At 39.9% G+C, this 19,749-nt stretch overlaps 1 protein-coding gene across 3 annotated transcripts in view; it reads left to right on the top strand.

Moving 5' to 3' along the window:
* The window catches only part of Col14a1 (collagen type XIV alpha 1 chain), a 198,976-nt gene extending 185,293 nt beyond the window's left edge, over positions 1 to 13,683 (top strand). For 2 of the 3 annotated variants that reach the window (XM_026393869.2, XM_026393868.2), the window contains exons 46-48: positions 9,249 to 9,326; positions 11,002 to 11,157; positions 12,803 to 13,683. In XM_026393869.2, the coding sequence (XP_026249654.2) occupies positions 9,249 to 9,326; positions 11,002 to 11,157; positions 12,803 to 12,882 (314 nt within the window). In that variant the 3' untranslated portion in view covers positions 12,883 to 13,683. Of the gene's footprint in view, positions 1 to 9,248; positions 9,327 to 11,001; positions 11,158 to 11,969; positions 12,373 to 12,802 lie in introns of those variants that run through there. The other variant, XM_026393870.2, reaches the window with a different exon arrangement.
* The last annotated feature ends 6,066 nt before the right edge of the window (positions 13,684 to 19,749 follow it).

The following is a 19,749-nucleotide window of genomic DNA, read 5'->3' as shown; positions in this document are numbered from 1 at the left end:
AACTGTGAGCCAGGACCACTGCCATGGTAGAGATCAATTCTGCGAAACTTCTTAATGCCCCATGTATCCTGACTTATTCCTGGAAAAATGATCTGTAGGGGGCAGGCCAACTTGATTAAAGGTAGAGCAGGGTCGGACTTTCATTACGACTCTGGTTGGCACTTAAATATTGACAAGTCTTGCTGTGATTTTGTACCGACACTTGATGTTCAGTTGCCTGACTGTGCTCTCTCTTCTCATTGCTGTTTGAAACACATTTTCCTTCTTCTGACCTGAGTCCCATTCCAGCCTCTCATTTCCTGAGAGAAAAGTCAAGATAGAGTTTGCCCTTTTCTCTCCCAGTATCATCTGGTAAGTCCAATTCAAATGCCTTTTAGATAAGACCTTTTTCTGAAACTCTGCTGGATTAGGTTTTCCTAACATGTGGTCACGTTAAGGCATGGACAATGAATGCTCTTTCCTTTTTCCTCTTTACATCATCTTTCATTTTTTAGGGTTTCTCCCCCACCCCCACCCCCACCAGTTGTGAAGTGACTCATTACATTGATCACTGCTGCAGAAACTTCATGCATTAGTAATCTGCCGCTGTGTTAACAAATTACCTTAGAATTTGGTGGCTTAAAGCAGTGAACGTACATGGCCTCCATTTTTGTGGGCCAGGGATGTGAGTTTAGCTGGGTGCTTTGGGCCCAGGGTCTTTCATGAAGTTGAAATTGATAGTCATCCAGGGCTGTAGCCAACCGAAGCCTTGACTAGGGCTAGAGGATCTGCTTCAAGATGGGTCCCTCTATTCTGCTTTGCTCAGAACTGGTGCTGAGAGAAAGAAGGAGAAGGAGAAGAAGAAAAAGAAGGAGGAGTTGTCATTGTTGTTCCCAATGACTTCTTTGGAGCTAGTCTCAGGAGTCCAAGCCTTCCCTTCACTGTGTTCACTTGTCTGATGAGAGTCGGTAAGCATCTCCCACACTCAGGCAGAGGAGAACTGTGCTGTGCATTTGTAAGGGAGGTATATCAAAGAATTTGTGAATATATAGTTAAGCCATCGTCTACCTGTAAATCACACCAGGCCTTCTGGCTGTGCAGTGCAAGCTGGAGGAAGCTTTCATTCATCAGAGTGGCCCCTCCATATGCTACTTCCAGTATGCTGAAGAATGAGGGAACTTGGGAAGGGCCAACCCATTCTGTACCTGCCTGTTTTCACCATCTCTGCGTGTTTTCTCTCCTCTAGACTTTCAATTCAATGCCAGATGTAAACTTTTTAGAGGGAAACAGATGCAAGTTTAAACACCTAAAAAAGAGTAGCACATATTGCAAAAAATATTTTTGTAGAATACTAGCATCTTTTGTATTCCTATTTCTGAGGTTTGTTGTAATCAGGACAAAATTGTTCTCCAAATAAACAAAAAGAATGATTTAAGAAAAAAAAAAGTTGTTGACAAAATTAAATTCTGTCTTCACTCCTTGTAATGAGTAAAATTTGACTTTATTACAATGACCAAAATCTGTAACTGGTGTCTATCAAAATGTTCTTTTTGCCATGGAAATATAATTTGTTCCTGTAACTTAATTCCAATAATTTAGAGGGCTTGCACAAGAGGATCCCACAAGTTCAAGGTCAGTCTCAGCAACTCTGTGAGACCTTGTCTTAAACTAAAGAAGTTAAAAGGTCTGGGGATAGAGCTCAGTAGTAAAATGCCCCTGTTATAAAAAATTTTTTTAAAGGAGGAAGAGGAGGAGGAGGAGAAGGAAAAGAAAAAAATAAAACCGTGGTTAGAGTCTGTATAGTATGTCTATTAGTTATGAACAAACATCTGATAAATCTGCACATTACCAATCCTGCCCATTAATCTGTGATGCTACTACTCAGCACCCACATGGAATACCTCTCTTGAACTGGTCTTTGATGGTTTCACCTTGTCCCATCTCACCAATGAGGCTGCCTTCTGCAAAGATCAAAGTTATTGTATATTTTTCTTTTATTCCTCAAAATACCTGAGATACAATAGTTACTTCATGAATCATAAATGATGTTTATTACTTTTGGCTGGCATCTCTATGGCTGTCCCTTGTTCCCGCTTGTGCCACGATGAAAGTCAAAACACATGTGGTTATAGCTCATGAGTCCTGAGATGTCAGAGACATCATGTGAACAGCAAAGTACTGCCAAGTTCACAGTGCTGGCCATCACCGAGCATCATGAGGTGAAAGTGGTCAAAAAATCAGCGTGAGATGTTTAAGTAGGAGATTTGGTTATGCTGGTTAGCAGAAGAGAGAGACAGACTGCCTTTTTGAACTTGTAGGAATGTCACCATTATGTATAATTATAATGCACTGGTGAAAAATATGGAAAAAAATATCAGAATATTGTTTTTTTTATTCTAAGTTTTTAGGCCTTTCCTTGAACATAAATAAGTGCAGTCGAAATATAGCATGTACTAGTTTATATAATAAAACAAAAGCTGTAAGCAGCTTTAGCAGTGATAAACCATGTTCAGTGGTTTTTTTGACCTGGCTATCAAAGCAAAAAATATATGATAATAAATAAATATGTTGAAATACATTTTTAAGGTGGGCAAAAGCATGTATAGAAGAGATATATGCATTAGTCTATTCCATTTTAATTGGTTCTAGATTTAGCTTTGACATGAAATTACTTGGTAAATGTAGCAAAAGAGTTTGACTTTTCTGAAGTTCTTTGAAAATTTGGGAAGACATGAGAAGGCTCCTAGATATAAGATGTGCTTATTTAATAAATAGGCCTTCTTGCTTGTTATGAAGGGCTGTTGGTCGTAATAAATTTGTTTAAACCTTTGTAGATCTTTTTTTTTTTTTAAAGAGAGAGTGAGAGGGGGACAGAGAGAGAGAGAGAATTTTTTTAATATTTATTTATTTTTTCTTAGTTCTCGGCGGACACAACATCTTTGTTTGTATGTGGTGCTGAGGATCGAACCTGGGCCGCACGCACGCCAGGCGAGCGCGCTACCACTTGAGCCACATCCCCAGCCCCACCTTTGTAGATCTTGACCTTATCCTAGTCCCCTGACATAGGTCTCTTCTCTCTCAAGGATAGAGGTCGTTGTATCAAGACCAAACTGTAATTTAAGTATCATCGACTTATTCCATATTCATGTTGAACCTGAAATGTTCATTGGCTTAAGCCAAAGAAATTGACTCATTTTCCCACACATTTTTAATAATTTTCTTAATAATCAGCATTGTAGATAATATAAGACAGCATTTAAAGAGGAACTGTCAAGACTTTGGAGCTGAGAGAAATAGACTGGCATTTGATCTGACATTTTTGTGTACCCATGAGGTCAGTGGCCCACGCTGAGTGGAAAAAAACAAAAAAAGCCAGGATTCCTGGTGCCTGACAATCCTGTTTCCTCCAGCCACTGAACTGCCACTGTGAACAGCCAACCTGCAGATGAGAGTGGGCTGGTGTCGCTGATGCACTGTGTACCCCATCTTCTTTCTTCAATCCCCCACTGGCCTCTCTTCTCCCTACTGTCCCCCCCCCCTTCTCTGCCCAAACTTGAGTGAGTGTATGGACAGACACTAAAGCAAACTCTGCCCGTAGTGTCTTGCCTGATAGAAACTGATGGAAAATCCTGAAGTGCACACTGTGCTGTTGCCTTGGCCTGGACACAGTGAGTGGATTCCTTTGACCACTGGGTTTCCTTGTTTAATGATTCGACACATTTTCCTCTGGTGTTTCTGTGGGGCTGACACAGTGTTTTCCTGGATGATTTGAGCTCTGTGGGACTCCCATCTGCCTTGGTTATTGTAGCACCCAGCAGAGCAGATTGCAGATTTTGTGGCACCTGAAACTTAACTAAATTGGGGTTCCTCTTTCAGAAGATAAGTCCCAGTTATGAACATGCAATAGGTACAGGGTGTTGAAGGGGGACTGTGCAGGCAAGGAGCCACATCCATTTACCTTGAAGTCTGGCCCCCAAAGCTTGACCTGACCTGGCCTCTCTCCTTAACCCTACCTCTGCCTCTCTGCATCTCAACTTGACAGCTGCAACCCTCTGTGGCTCCTGATTCCAGTGGGCAACAAACGTGTCTCTCTGCTTTGGATCCTGCCCGAAGGCCTAGGCTCTGTGCTCAAGCCACATCATTTATTCCTGTTGTTTCTGCTGCCCTCCTATGGGTGATAGTGGCTTCCTGCTGTTGTTTATTTATAAGCTTCATCTTTATTTAACTCTGGAGGCCATCTATTACCCATCTAATTGAGTCTCTGTCTGAAATTCGTCTGCCTGAAAGACCTAGAGTGGCTTATATTTCCCTGGCTTAGCTCTGAATTATATAGTACGTGGCCAGTTACTAATATGAAAAGAGCAACAGGAAATGAGACTTTTAGCAAAGTTTATTTACACTTAAAGCAATATTTTCTACTCTGGGCCACTATAACACAAAGCATGAATCTCTACAGACTGATACTAGCCCTGTGGACCAGACATGTGGAAATACCAGAGCTTGGCAAAGGGCATAAGATACAGTTAAACTGAGTCCAATTTCTTTGCCTTCTTGTAACCAGGTTCTTAAGTACATTGTACCTAGTAGGCATTCAAGCATGCACTGTGTGAAGAACACACTGAACTTGAAATTCATCGCCAGCATTTCCCAGGCAACAGACAAATATAACACAGCTGAAGTCTTGCTCCACAGTCTCTGTGACTTTTTGGTACAATTACCATGAAAGCATTCCCCAGGCCTTGCATCTCTGCCTGGGCATAAATCCTGGGAGTTCCTCAGAATGTCTGGGATCAGGAAGCAGCAACTGCTCCACGGAGTAGCAGAGACTCCAGCCTGGAGTGCTTGGTGTGGCTGGGGGGCCATGGAGATGAGTAAGATCTTCCTACTCAGAGGCCAACAGGCCAAAGAAAATAGGAAACAGACAACAAGGGCCAGGCCCAGGACATGTGGTCAGTGAGCAGGATAAATCCTCCTAAATTCAACCCCAGATCTTGCTCAGAGCAGAGGATAAGTGAAACTGAGGGACACAGCTGAAGAAGTGGGGTGGCACACACAGACTGATAGCTGAATGTGAAGACAGAGAGAACCATGAAGACGGATTTGACACTTCAGGAAGCCACAATTGCACCAAGCCAGACAAGAAGTGCAGCCTGCATACCCAGCTTTGGGTGAAGAGGCAGCAAGTACAGGCTTCCTATAGAGGCACCCACACCAACCTTTCCTGGTTGAAATGTTGGCTTTGTTCTTCTTAGCTAAGGACAGGTGACTTGGCCTCTGTATCACAGTCCTTTTTCAGGGTTAATGAACTTTGCCCTCTTGGTTCCTATGAAAACGGAGTGAATTTGTACATGTAAAGCATCTGACTTCAAAACCTAGTGAAGTAGCTTACAGGCATAGCTGATGCACCATAGGGCACTTTTTGGTATTGTCTCAGTCTGCCATCAGACTGTATTGCATTCATCCATCCATTTTTGTTGGTAGATATTTCTAAAGTGCTTGATATGCAACTGGCACTGGGGATACAGTGAAGAATTAAGACACACAGATATGGCTTTCATGGAAAATATTGACGGGTCAGTGTTAGCTTACTGGTAATGGAGAGTCAGATACTCTCAAATGGCTTCTAATGAGAATCTGAAGAATGAATCACAGTGACCAATGTGCCATTCTAGTGGAGGATGTTGATAACAGGGATATGCTTGTGTGCAGGCAGGGGGCATATGGGGAATCTCTGTTCTGCTGTGAACCTAAAACTGCTTTGAAATGTTAGAAACATAATAATGAGAGAGACTGGGGGTGGGGCAGAGAGAAAGAGAAGAAGGAAAGGAAGAAATGGGTTCTCTCTGATGATCTTAAATATTTTTGATAACTACAGAAAACTAATGATATATCAATCTTGGTTAAATTACATTTGGGGTAAATTACATCTTCATTTATATTAATTATGCTCATAAAACATTACTGAAGCTTACATTTAATTGGAACTAATTAAGCTCATCTATAAAAAGCACTAGAGTCAATTTCCCCATGCAGGGAACTTGATTTTTAAAAAGCAGTGTTCACATAACCCAGGAGGAGTGTGAAAATAATACCAAAGCTCCAGCTTTGTTGTTTTATTTTCAGTCTCTAGATCCTTCCAAGGTTCTACTTCTGATGCACAGCTGAGTGCTGACATAGGCCTCTCCATTCTGTCAGTCTTCCTGTGTTTACTGGGCTACCTGTTATGAGATCCTTCTTGGCTCTAATACTAGAGAGATAAGTAAGGCATATAGTTTGGGGGCTGGATGGACATGAGTAAGAAATACAGTTGGATACATGGAGCCCTAGAAGGTACAGATATTATGAAAACAGAGAAATCATTCATTCATTCTTTTATTAGTTCACTCAACAAAATATTTGCTAGTTATGTATCCTGCAAAGACACCCTACAGTATTATGGACAGAGCCAGGAATAAGATAGATAATCATTGCCCCCTTGGATCTATTGTGGCTCTGCCTATTATGGATACAGAGAAGGTTGAAGCAGCATCTTGAAGAATGATGTGCACTTATGCAGAAGGCAAGGTGAGAGGGTACTTCCAGAGGAAATCTCTCTTGCACTCAGATTCCGTGCATCTCCTGAGTCTCAATGCTTTTGTGGAAAGGATTCTGGCATCCTTCTGTGGTGACCCCATCTTGGCACCTAGGGGCCTCACCTTGGGTCTTTGCAACAGAGATTTATTATAGGCGATGACTGTTTGTTTTGTCTGTAAAGAATGACTTTGTGTCCAGACTCTGAGGCCCTTAAGCATCTTATGAACAGTCACAGGCTGACTTTTAGGACATTTGGCATCCTACCTTTTAATCAGTGTCTACAAAACTTATCAAAAATATGTCCACATCTATTTTTGGAGCACTGAATTACTTGTTTAAGCCTAGACTTTAATTTTAATCCTTATGATTTTAAACATGATTATTGCACTCCCAAAAGAAGACATACAGCTAAGTTCACATATCAAGGATATGAATATTCCTTTGGCAGGAGAATCATATGTATACATATGTACAAATATTAATATATTAGCCTATATGTAGTTTGGAACATATGATAACTTTAAGGGCAATAAAATCTAAAATTTCCTGTTAATATGTAATTGTATCTTTAGATTTCCTGTTTCCTTTTCTGAAACATTTTGAGAAGCTAGACTATCTTTGTGATGTTCTTTATTACTTCCCTTAACTTGGGTTACAGATAATATCAAATTCCACTTATTGTTTTCTACATAACTAGAAAATTAAAGCAAACAGATTTTCTATTCTGGGTCTTGCCCACCTTTTGCTTTCTTACAAGTCAGCTAAAGCAGGTCAGGAAACTCAGAGGTTAATCCTGAGATCATTTTCCTGGGTGTCCTTACAGCCTGCCTTTGTCTTGTACTGGTGGAAAATCCAGATGATATTGTAGGACCGAGAGGTGGTGAGAGGCCTCTGAGTCACCCTGCAGTTAATCAGGAGCAGCTTGGTGTTAGTCATCAGTTTATTTTCTTATGTTTTAATTTTTTCAAAATTAGCGGTTCTCATGGGGAATGTAACGCCAATTCTAATAGAAAAAGAGGGATTTTGCTAAATTCCCAGTTGCCCGTTAGGGTGCTGGCATTGATAAGTGAGAGAATACTGTCAGCCGGAGAGAACCAACTCAGCTCCTCAACTAATACCTCGAGGACTTACTCAGGTGGCTGTCTGTCTAAACAACCTGATTAGCAATCAAGCAGTAAAGGGTAACTAGTCTGAGTGAAGCGTGAGCTTTTAAAACTCAAAGGAGATGTACTTTGACTTTTGAGAAATCTCCATCCTCCTTATGGGCTCCTAAAAGAAGCAGCAGGCCCTACCAGCATGTCACAGGTGTGTGGTCTGCCTTGGACTCTTATTGAGGCACTGGCCTTAACATCACCAAGGGCACATGAAGTAGGTCTGGGATTGTGGGAAGCACAGCAGTGCTAGACCAGACTGGACCCCTGAAAGCAAGGAAGAGTGCTTTTTTATTTCAAAACACTATCTTGATCCCAGGAGGTGGTTACTGGGAGCACAGAAGACATCTACAGTGTAGAGACAATAATTATATGTGCAGTGTAAAGAAAAACTCAGCTGCTCACTACCTACTTTACCAACTATTTTCAGAACAAATACTGTACCGATCCCTTTCTTTCTAGAACTTATAAATCAAGATGTTAAAAGTGAATATTTTGAAGTGCTAGAATTCTTACTTGTTGTGACTTCTAATTTGTCTACTGTGAATATGTATTATATTTGTAGTAAGAAAATCAAGTTATTTGTAATTTAAAAAACTTTTAAGTTCCCTGCATGACTGCTGTCTATCAAATTGGCTATTTTTATTTATTTATGTTTTCTTCTAGGCTTTGTCAGTAGGTATAATTAATCAGAGACGCAGTTCTGCATTCTACTCTTTCAAAGAATTCTTGTTTCTGGGAAGTGAATAGCAGAGACCTTCTATGATATGTGCTAGGGTTACCTGATTCTAGTCTAATGCAATCCTATCATGGTCTTTAGTGGTCAGGACTCCAACAGGTGCCTTCACTGTCCAGTGATTTTGTGATAGGACCTGTCTGGATGATGAGGTATCAGAGTATGTGGTTTTTTTGTTGTTGTTGTTTTGTTTTCTGCCAGTGAAAATGTATAGTTTGTTAAAAGTATCATAAATTACTTGGAATAAGAGTTCTGCTCAAAGGAAAAGAAACTCAAATAGGTTTAGATTTTTATGGGGCTGAATCAGCCAAATCAAACACAGGCTTTCCTGAAGCTTCCAAGTTTTTAATGGAAACTTACGCTCTTCAGAACTTTGCTGCCTAATTATAATTCATGCCTTTTGCAGATATATTACAGGGTGGACCAAAAGGAAAATGTTAGATGTGTCCACTTGTGATTTCTATTGTGCTACTTGTGGAGTGCCAACTGCATACGTCGAATGGCCTGGTGCGTGCAAAGATACTGGCCAGCTCTGTGCAAAGACACAGGCCAGCTCTTGGCAGGTCAGACCATTTCAGGAAGAAGTAGCAAGAGACCCTGGCTTGCAATTTGCAGACTACACACTCAGATGCAGAACCAGACCACTGGAATATGATTTTGCATAAGCTACTAGGGTCAGAATTTAATTTAAAAGTCCTTTGGTACCCATAACAAACCCAATTCATTATTGTCATCAGAAAGATGCTTTTGAAACCTATAAAATTTTATTTTTAAAAAAGAACTTTTTCTCCCCCCACCTTTTTTTTAAGGTTTAACTGGTATCAAGGGAGAGAAAGGAAATCCAGGCATTGGTACTCAAGGACCAAGAGGACCCCCTGGACCAGCAGGTAAGCCTTGCTACTTAATTAAAAAAAAAACCTGTAAAATATAAATCTTTATATTCACTTGTTATCACAGGTGAGAAAATGGCCATATTTATATCCTTGTATCTAAGTGGAGTGGTTCTACTTCCCATTTATTTTACTGAGAAGCCAATTTGTTAGTAATAATCCTTCCCACATATAAACCCCCAAAGTTACAGCATTTTCTGAACTCTTGGTGGATATATGAGTTAGGCGAGGCTAGGCTAGGCCTAGTAGCAAATCCCAAATACTTTGTGGATTGACATAATAAAACTTTATTTTATCTTCACAAAGTTTGATGTGGGTAAGGTAGTGCCTTTCCATTTTGAACCCCATGACCTGCATCATGGGTCATATAGACCCTGAGAGAAAGATAAAGAAGGCCCATGAGACTCAACTTCCTAAATATAATGATACACTACTTCCATCCATATTTCAGTGGCTGGAACCAGTCACACATCCCCAGAACCACTGGCAGGGAGGCATGGAATCTCAAGGAACATGAGTGAACATCACGAGCACCAGTTACTCCTGCTGTGGTAGCCTCACCAAATGAGTTTCCTGAAAATTTAGTTTTGTGTTCAAAATCCCACGCTCTTAAGATGATCTCCAGATGATCAGACCTGCTATTAGAATTACAATCTTGCTTATTGTATGTTTAGAATCTCAATCTTAGCCCCACTGGATCAAATGTTCCTATTTTTCTTTCCAGTCTAACAATGCTTTTGGAATATATTTCTAAGAGAGATTCCTGATGCAACAAGTCCATTGCCTCAGGAATAGCTTCTGTTATTAGAGATTTGGATGAGGACCTTATCTAGCATCATGCAGTGCACTGAATAGGTAGTTGTGAGCATTGAGTGAACAGAACTGCATGTGTCTGAGAGCAAACACATGACTCAAATACAAGGGGATACTCGTTCCTACTTTTCAGTTCTTATTGAATAGTGTTATTTCTAGTTGAAGAATTTTGAACATTGTTGGAACCCAGGCCTAAAAATAAACAGTCACCTCACTGTCCCCCCACAAAACAAAACCCCCCAAAAACATAGCCTGACAAACTTCTTAAATACAAAAATATTTTAACCCTCCTCCCATTTTCATTCAATCTAAGATCTCAGTTGATATAAAATAGACGAAAGAAACTTTAGGTTGATATATTGTGTCTAATTTCAGACTTTTATTCCTCCAGGTAATTTCTTTCAGACTTAGACTAATTTATTTTAATTATCTGGGGCCACAAGCCAGCACTAATTTGCGTGACTCTTCTAACTAGATTATAAGGTTGAGATTTGCAAGAGATCATGTGTGTGCACATACAGGCATGTGCACGCCCATACATTGGGTTCATAAGGAGCTGTACTGGAAAACAAAAGTCCCATAGAGAAAGCAAGAACGATAGTAGTTTGCTCCTGTTCATTAAATGCCCAAAATGCTATAGAGAAGAATGCACTTTGCTTCCCAGTCCTGAGCTATATGCTCTTCTGTCCAGGGAATCCAATGTAGGAAAAAGAACTGAGAGAGTAGGGAGAGGCTGATTAAGCCAATTGTTAAGATGCATAAGGTTGCTTATTGGAAGAATTAGTTGATTTCATGGTGATCTCAAAACTCACCCTATGTGGTAAGAGATCTGTTCTTTCCTTTTGTGGCTGCTTCTTAGGACCTTCAGGGGAGAGTCGCCCTGGCAGCCCTGGACCCCCTGGCTCTCCTGGACCAAGGGGACCACCAGGTCACCTGGGGGTACCTGGACCACAAGGTCCTTCTGGCCAGCCTGGATATTGCGACCCCTCGTCATGTTCTGCCTATGGTGCGGGAGGTAAGTGCTAAACTCTTGTGGGCTTTGAGCAGGTTTACTACGGTTAGGACCCAAATGGGGAGGGGGCTCTATGAGAAGCAGAACAGTTATGAGAGGGAAACAGAGCATGACTGCCTCACAATCCTACCTTAGCCCAGAAGCATGTTCTATAAAGTGCCTATTACTGTATGGGCTATTCCTACAGAAGCCTTAAGAGGACTTAAAAAATAGTCGCACATCTAAGGCTTCCTTGCTTTCAAATGGTGATCCATAGTGACTTAGCCTTTGACCTCACATTTGATTATCTGGGGGATAGGGGTTAACATTTTGGGGGCCCTCATTCTGTTATTGCTGGGGTGTGATCATGGTAGCCTATAAGAATTTATTTTTAGGGAAACCCCAAACTTATGACTTCCCCCATAATTAGCAGGGCCTCTCAGATTCTTTCAGGTGACATCCTGTCTACCACATACATTTTAGGTGACCAAGGATAGTCTTAAGAAGAAACAAATCTGGCCATGCTGTCTTAGCCTCATCACTAACTACTGGACCGAGATTCTGAAATATTATGCTTCCTAAAAACATCTGCAGTGCATGCTGATGTGCTGGGGGGAGGGGCGGCTTTCTGACATAATTATTCTTGGAAGTTCAAGAGAGAGGTTCCGAGATAGCTCTGGGGCAAATGGACTTTTTAGTCAATGAATTTAAATTTTCTGCTTTAGGAGAAATTTAACCTTAGATGCCAGAGGCATTGGTCAAAGTTTTGCTGATGTGTTTTTCTCTGTTCATCTTTTCCCTCCCCATTCTCTCATATTCCCTTGTCCCTTATTAAGATCTGATCCCTTACAATGATTACCAGCACTAAAATGGAAATCCTCCACTCTGGCTATATTGGCCTGGGCATTTGGCTATGAATACAGAACTGTCCTGTTGACCACCACCATTAAGCCCCAACCCCTAACAATGGATACTCCCCTTTCCTGGCTCACCTGCTTCCCTTCCTTCCTACTTTGACATCTCTTGCTCTCTCTTCTCCAAACGTGATAGGAATGATAACATTGGAACTTAACCCAATCATATATGTCAATTGTAACGGAAACTGGCTGTTTTAGGTCAGCCTGGATAGAGGGATCTGATTGTGTACCCAGGATTCATCCCAAATTCTTCTATGCAAAGGCTTTGTAATAAAGTTACTTACTGTGCCTTCTCCTCTTTCCTGACCCTGCACAAGATGGATGAGCATCTTTCTCTCTGACCTCTCCACTCTTCCTTCCTCCCCCCATCACTTCCCCTCCCCACTCATCCTGGTGATGGACTTCTAACATGAGATTGGTTTTTAAAATTTATTTTTTTGTTCATAATTCTGCTACATGTTCAGGGTTTCTTTTGTAAATAAAACATATAATATTTAAGCACTTGGCTCTGAGTCTAGTTTTCTAACAATTTCTCTAACATATCCTCCGGTTCCTCCTTTTACTAACCAGGAAACCTCATGGGGAAGGTACAAGAGGCATGGTGGGTTAGGCAGCTACAGCTTTCTACCCAAGCAGGATATCTCTGTAGTTTACTGACCAAATCTCTCTCTCTAAGGACCCCTATGGGGGGAGAATATCAGTTCATGGTTCCTGGGTCCTATCAAGTCCCCACCCCCACTTTTCCTCTTTAGCTCCCCATCCGGATCAGCCCGAATTCACTCCTGTCCAAGATGAGAATGAGGCCATGGAACTGTGGGGCTCCGGGATCTGATGGCCTCAGGAGACATTTGAAGACCAACAGCAAGACCTCTTAAAGACCTTTATTCATGAAAATGTTAAGTGGTTTGTATGTTACTTTGGGGGAGGGCCTCATATCTGCATCCCAAATTTCGTTTTTGGATAACATTCATATTAGAGTTATTATTAACAAAAATTATGGGTTTTTTTTAAATTCACTTAATCTATGACAACATTAGAAATTATTTCCCCTAGCTGTTTTAAGGATATGCCAGATAATTTGGTTTTTTTTTGGAGAAAAGTCCTCAAAGAAGAATTGAGAGAAAGTAGATTGAATTCTGGAATCTTTTCTCTGTGAGATGATCTCAAGTTCTAAAATGCACAAGAGAAATATGATTGGGTTGGAGGGAAATGGGGCCCCCACAGAAAAAGAATGAATTCAAAGAGATTCACAGATTATAACATTTTCTCTGCCCCATGGGAATGACTTGCTAATAAGAAGAAGGGTCATTGTTGGTGAAGCTACCTCTTACATAATTGATCTGTCCAACTCTAAGATTACTCAGTGACTGGTTTCACAGGTATCCAAAAATAAGTGCTAGAATATAAATTTAATGAATCTGATAATTTTAAACATAAATTGAGTTTTTCAATGGTTTTAGACTCATGTAAAATAATGATTTTTCACCAGCTCCAATGGAAAGTGATCTTTGATGAAGGATTTGTTGGGCAGTATGTTCTAGGGCCTTCCTCTCCTACAGGGATTACTTTCTGCAGATAAGTTTTTGCAAACCTGTTTTTATTCTTTTTGTAAGCAAATAAAAATTTAAAACAACATGTGGAGTCTTTGTGCTGCCTTTCTAAATGTCCCCTTAAACTTTTGAGGTCCTAGTTGAGTGTCTGACCACCAAAAAAAAATCAAGAGTTGCCTTGCTTTACGTGATCTTTCCAGCTCTCGATCCCTCATTTGTTCATTGTGGAGTAGGAAGCTTAACAGAAGAAGCAGTGGGCTTAAGACAAGGCCAGCAAAGGTAGTGCAAATGTATGAGTGATCCTGAGTCAGCGCTTATCCACATTTGACCAAGGGACCCCTCTGTCTTTCAGTTTTGAAAAAGCCTGAAAAACTCTAGAAGACAGAGTAGAAATGAATTTCGTCTAAGAGACTGTAGTCTTCAACTAACTTGTCTTTTTCTTATCTAAGTATTTGAGGAGGATTTGAGTCCTGGTGTTTGCTAGTTGAAAATGGAAATGAAAGAGAACCATGACTTAATGTATGCTCTTTCCTCTGCAACATCTCCCTGGTAACAGATGCTTTTAAAGAGTTGGAATGAGGACATTTAAAACCAGAAGCTATGTTCTTTCTGGGTCAGGAAAAGACTCATTAGAAGGATGGTGTCTTCTGACACCTTTTACTCCCACCACTGCACAGAGGGGTAGAAGACCTCCGTTTTCCAAAGGATTCATTCAATGTTTTGGGTCTGTGTGCCTTTGGGGATTCAGATAAGTAGTTTTTTTTTGAGTCTCTGCAGAAAATATATAACAAGTAGAAAACCAGTAGCCATGTCCTTTCTGTTATGGTGTACGAATCCATGTTAGCAAGCAGGACCAATGAGGGGGAAGGGAAGGTTTCATGAGGCCAATCAAGACAGCCTGATCCAGAATCCCCTGAGAGAACTCTTCCAAGTTAAATGCCTACTGTGTGATTAGTCACTTCATAGCCTGTTCTCATATTTCTATCTATGACATGTAGTGAGTGAGTATAGAGGAGGACAGTTTATATACTTTAAGGTGCCCTTGTAAACAAATCCTTTAACATTGTGTCACACCAAAGACTCTCTAGATTGTCATAAGTGGTGAAATTTAAACCACTGGAGGTTCTAATCTCTTCCCATCATTCTCGAGTTGTACAAATACCTTTGGCTTTGATTTCTCGTGGTAATCTAAATTTGTTTATTTAAGCTACAGGGAAGTTTCATTAATTTGGAATGTGTCATCACCTGGACCCAGTGTATCAGATTTTTATTGAGTGAAATGTTCAAAATAAAAGGTGCAACTCAGATTTTGGATTGTGTTTACAATGCATTGCCTGTAATAAAAACTGATTTTGAAGTGCATTTTTAGTGAATTGCTTATTTTGGCAAGAACTACATCTTAATTCATAGCGTATATTGTTTTCTTAAAGTAAGAAGGCATCATTTCACACAAAACAAGACATTACTCTTCAAAATTTTCATCACTTTGTTAGAGACTCTCAATGTCTTTGGGGAATAGTCATTTTAGAGTATTTTAGAATAGTGCTTTAGGGTCATTTTGTGCTCAGACAGGCTCCACCTTCCTTCCAGGACAACCCTCTTTCCTCCTCCCTTTTCTAATTTTTTTTTTGCCTCACCCGATCCTTCCATATCTAATTTTGCTGTGTAACACAGATTTTTTTGGTTGAGGATAAAACCCCAAAGAAGAGCCATGTGAACTCTGGCCTCATGGAGCTTCCTTTTTGGTGCTGGAGAAAGACCAAGATGCAGGAACAGACAGACAAAATAAATTATAGATCATGATAAAATATATGAAAGACGCAGAGAAGAAGCCAAGGCAGGAAGAAGGAAAGGGAATAAGGGGTGACTTCTTCTAATTAGGTGGATACAACGTGCTTATGTGAGGGCTGATATTTAAGTGGAATAATGTAGGTAAGGAAAGGTGTGGAGGAGAATTCCGGCCTTTGGCTTGTCCTCAGTTGAAAAGGTGCTTGCCATATGCAAAGAACTTAAAGAAGTCCAGGCAGCAGGAGAGTGAATGGAAGAGTGGACAAGATGAGGCTAGAGAAGAGCACAGGTTTTTGGTGATTTGGGTTTTATTTCAAGTCCATTAGAAGCCATGAAGGGGTTTAGAATGCATTGCCTATAATAAAAACTGATTTTGTATTTTTATTGACTTGCTTATTTTGGCAAGAATTATATCTTAATTCATAGTGTATACTGTTTTCTTAAAGTACGAAGGCATCATTTCACACACAAAAAGACATTGCTCTGTGTGTGAGTGTGTGTGCGTGTGTGTGTGTGCGTGTGTGTGTGTGTGTGTGTGAGAGAGAGACAGAGAGAGAGAGAGAGAGAGAGAGAGAGAGAGAGAGAGAGAGAGAGATCTTGTGTGTGTTTTAAGTTAGTGGAGGCAAAGGAGCTCTTCCACTGTTGGAGCCACACTGTTGGAATTTTCTTCAAAAACTGTCGCTAGCAGTGCCACAGGCCAGGCGCATGCCAAAGACTTCAACATTGTATCAGTCATAAAGCTGGGCCAGGCAAAGGACTATCCTTTCGAATCTCGGGAGTTGAGCACAGTACACATTTCTTTCTTTCTCACAGAGAAGATCAGAGCAGCTGTCACCGTGTCTTGGCTCAGTGTTCCATGCTGCTTCTGTCTGGGACATGTACTTCCATGACGGCCATGGCAAGGGAGGGGGATCGTGGAGAATCATCTCCCTAAGCTTCTCTCAGAAGTGACGTTCTGTACTCCCACTCATGTGTCCTTGGCCTAAGGAAGCCTCAGGACACACTCAATTTCACAGCAGAGGAGTAGTAGGTCAATCTTCCCACGTGCTTCAAAGAAAAAGAGAACTGGAAATACTCGTGAAAAGTCGTAAAATCTCCCATTTGAGCCTCACAACAGCCCCAAACCTAGTTCACTATTATCTTAATCTTCCTAGTGAGAGACAGAAGCACAGGCTGTCTAAATTACCTGAAGGCTCACAGTCTGAAGTCAAATCTAGGCATTCTGGCTAAAGATACCCACTCTTAACCTGTAGTCTATTCAGCCTCTCATATTGGTGATTCTTCAGGTTTAATGGCAAAAAGGAGAGGAGTGGACAAAAGCTTACTCATGTGCAGATTCCTAGACTCTGAAGAACACCCAGAGGTTCTATTTCAGTTGTCTGAGCTGAGAAGTAGATTCTTTTCTTTTCTTTCTTTCTTTCTTTCTTTCTTTTTTTTTTTTCCTAACCAAGCACATCTGTGGGTCTCAGCTTGAGAAACACCATTTTGAGATCTTTCTAATTGTGTGGTAAAGAATGGGTTGGAGGAGATCCTAGCAGATGAGAATACATCAGTGACAGGGATAGACGACGAGGACCATCTAAACCAGTGGGAGCAACATGTCTTATGAATGAATCAACTAGAAGTGGAGACTTGGAATGTACCTAGATTACCCGGCTCTTGAGCATAAAATGACAGGGTGCATGGAGATAAATTGACCCGGTAGGGAATTTCGAATTTGGGGCAGGGAGGTTGAAGAGTTCCGTTTAAGAGATAAGCTCAGCGTGAGGTGTTAAACAGGCAAGTTGGAACTTGGTAGAGAAATCAGGGTGAAGATCAATAAAGCAGTCATGAATGTGTGGGTAGAATTTAAAGACTAAAGACCATAGAGTGGAGGTGGGATGAGTGTGATCATGGGGGTAGGGAGATTTCTCACTTTCTACACTTCCTTTTTCACTTTTGTTTACACAAATTCTCTAACTTGGTTATTCATACTTTTAATTAAGTATATTTAAGTGTATCTCTCAACCATATATTTCACAAGCTGCAGTTATGTTGAACCAGTTGCTAACCCCTGAATGCATGCTCTGTCATGTTCCTGTGCCCTTGTCATGCTTTTTCTTCTGCAGGAAAGCCCTTCTCTGCCCCACCTCATTTAATGGCGTACTTAGACCCACTCTCAACTTTCAAGACTCTCCTGAGGTTCCCCTTCCAGTGTGATGCCTTTCCTAAGCCCCACTATGATCACTCGGACCACCATGACACCAGACTTTCCCTCTCTAGCTAATTCTTTAACCTCGTGCTCCCATCTAGTGTGCATTCTTTAACACATCTGAGACATGCTCAGAGTGTGCTTGTTGCTTGACAGCTGTTCCATAAAGTAGTATTAGTAGACTACTACTAAGCATCTCATCCTAGAATATTTTCATCCATAATCTGAGCCAGATCATATACTTTGCTTCTACCAAGCACAATTTTCTCTATAGTTATAAATTTGGGAGACAGGAAAAATGTCTCGAAGTAAATGATCAGCTTCTATAGAGGCTTGCAAATTCATAGCTATTAAATGTTTCAGAATGTGAAGGAAGCATTTTAATCTTGTCTTCCCAGAAATTTATTCATTCATGTGTTCACAGATTCATCTGTCACTCCATGCCTACTTGTATCCACCCACCAAACTTTTAATAAAACCCAAAGTTGGTTCAGTCATGTCTTGGGATTCTGGAGAAGAATAGAAAAATATAATGTCATAGGAGTTCCTAACTTTCTACTCCAAGTTGAAGCAGGGAAAATAGCTTGGACCAGATACTGTAAGATTTTCTATTCCATACTAAATGTTCAGATTACTACCTGAAGGCAACATGAAGTCAGTGCATATTTTTAAGCAGACAAGTAACCGGATTCTAGTCATTATTTGGAAGAACAACTTTGATTGGAATACAAGATAGAGTTAGAAAAAAATTAATGAAGATCTCTGCTAGCTTCTATTTTGGGCACTTCATATTAAGTTGATTTTCACATATTAAGGTAAGTATTCACTTTATCACAAATATTGGGATATGGAAAGGAAATAACATCTCAGTTTACACACATACACAGAAGAGGCAAAGCAGTAATTTTAATTCTTTTTTGTTTGTTTCCAAAGTTTTTGAGCCCTTCTCTCTATATACTACGCTGCCTGCTACCATGGTTCAGTAGATGAGGGTGTATATACCTCAGCAATGCAGTGGTGGAGCAAGAGGAAAAGTCAGTTTTCAGGACTGTTGAGGAAAAATTATGGGCAGGATTTGGTGATTGATAGAGAGTAGTGGGATATGGAATAGAAAGTAAGAATGGTTTCAAGATTTCAAATTTGGGAGATTGGGTGAAAGGTAACTTCACTAAATGAGATGCAAATTTGACCAGGGGGAGAGAATTATTTTAGAATGGAGTATTAGCTATGAGTTTTTTCTGCTTTTTGCAGAGTAAGTGGATTATTAGCACAGAGAGAGAGAGACTTTTTTTTTTTTTTTTTTTTTTTTTTTTTTTTTTAGAAAAAAGCAAAATGGAATGATTTGGGATGACTCATTTAGGCTGTGACATCCAGTCAAGGCTTATTCCCTCTGGACCTGTCCCTACTAAGAAGGGTTGCTCAAATGCAGAATGGAGGTTTCCAAGGTCTGAACCAAAATATTTAGTTTAAAAAGAAATCATAACTTTTCATTCTAATTTGATCTGGCATTGGAACACTGGTGAAAAGTGTATATTTTTGCTGGACAAACTCAGAGTTTAGAGAATTCCTTTCCTCACAAAGTCCTGGTTCTTCTACACTCTTTAGAATGACTATATTACCAGTAATTAAGTAAATGAATATACATGCAATAATTTTTATATTATTTGCTTAAATAATATTAGAAATTTGGGTGATAACACATTTAAATATATTATTAAATGAAAAAAGCAAGTTTCAGGAGAGTATGTATATTTATTTATTATTTTTTTCATATTTCCATATTGAAAAATCTAGTTGAATAAACTCCAAATACTTAATAGTGGTTACCTACTGATTTGGAGATTGTGTAAGACTTTTACTTTTTAAAGTATTTATCTCCCTTAAATATTAATATTTAATACTTTATATTGTTTGAAAAATATTTTGCAAAAAGTGTGTGTTCTCAGAAGCTCAACACTACTGGAAAATCACAAAAGATTTTAGAATAAAATCCTACTTTACAAAAAAAATCTATTAACTTTATATCATCATAATTAATGATGCACAGAATAAATGAAGAAAAATGATCACTGATATTTTGCAACATAAATGTTCATTTTAAAAGCAGTATAAAAGGGGATATATATAGTACCAAGAGTGGTAGGAGGATTTGCTTGTTTTGGTAGCATTT

This window comes from Urocitellus parryii, chromosome 7 (genome assembly GCF_045843805.1).
Source record: "Urocitellus parryii isolate mUroPar1 chromosome 7, mUroPar1.hap1, whole genome shotgun sequence".
NCBI classification, from domain to species: Eukaryota; Metazoa; Chordata; class Mammalia; order Rodentia; family Sciuridae; genus Urocitellus; species Urocitellus parryii.
Note: the sequence above shows the minus strand (reverse complement) of the source record. Positions and strands in the feature narration are given on the sequence as shown.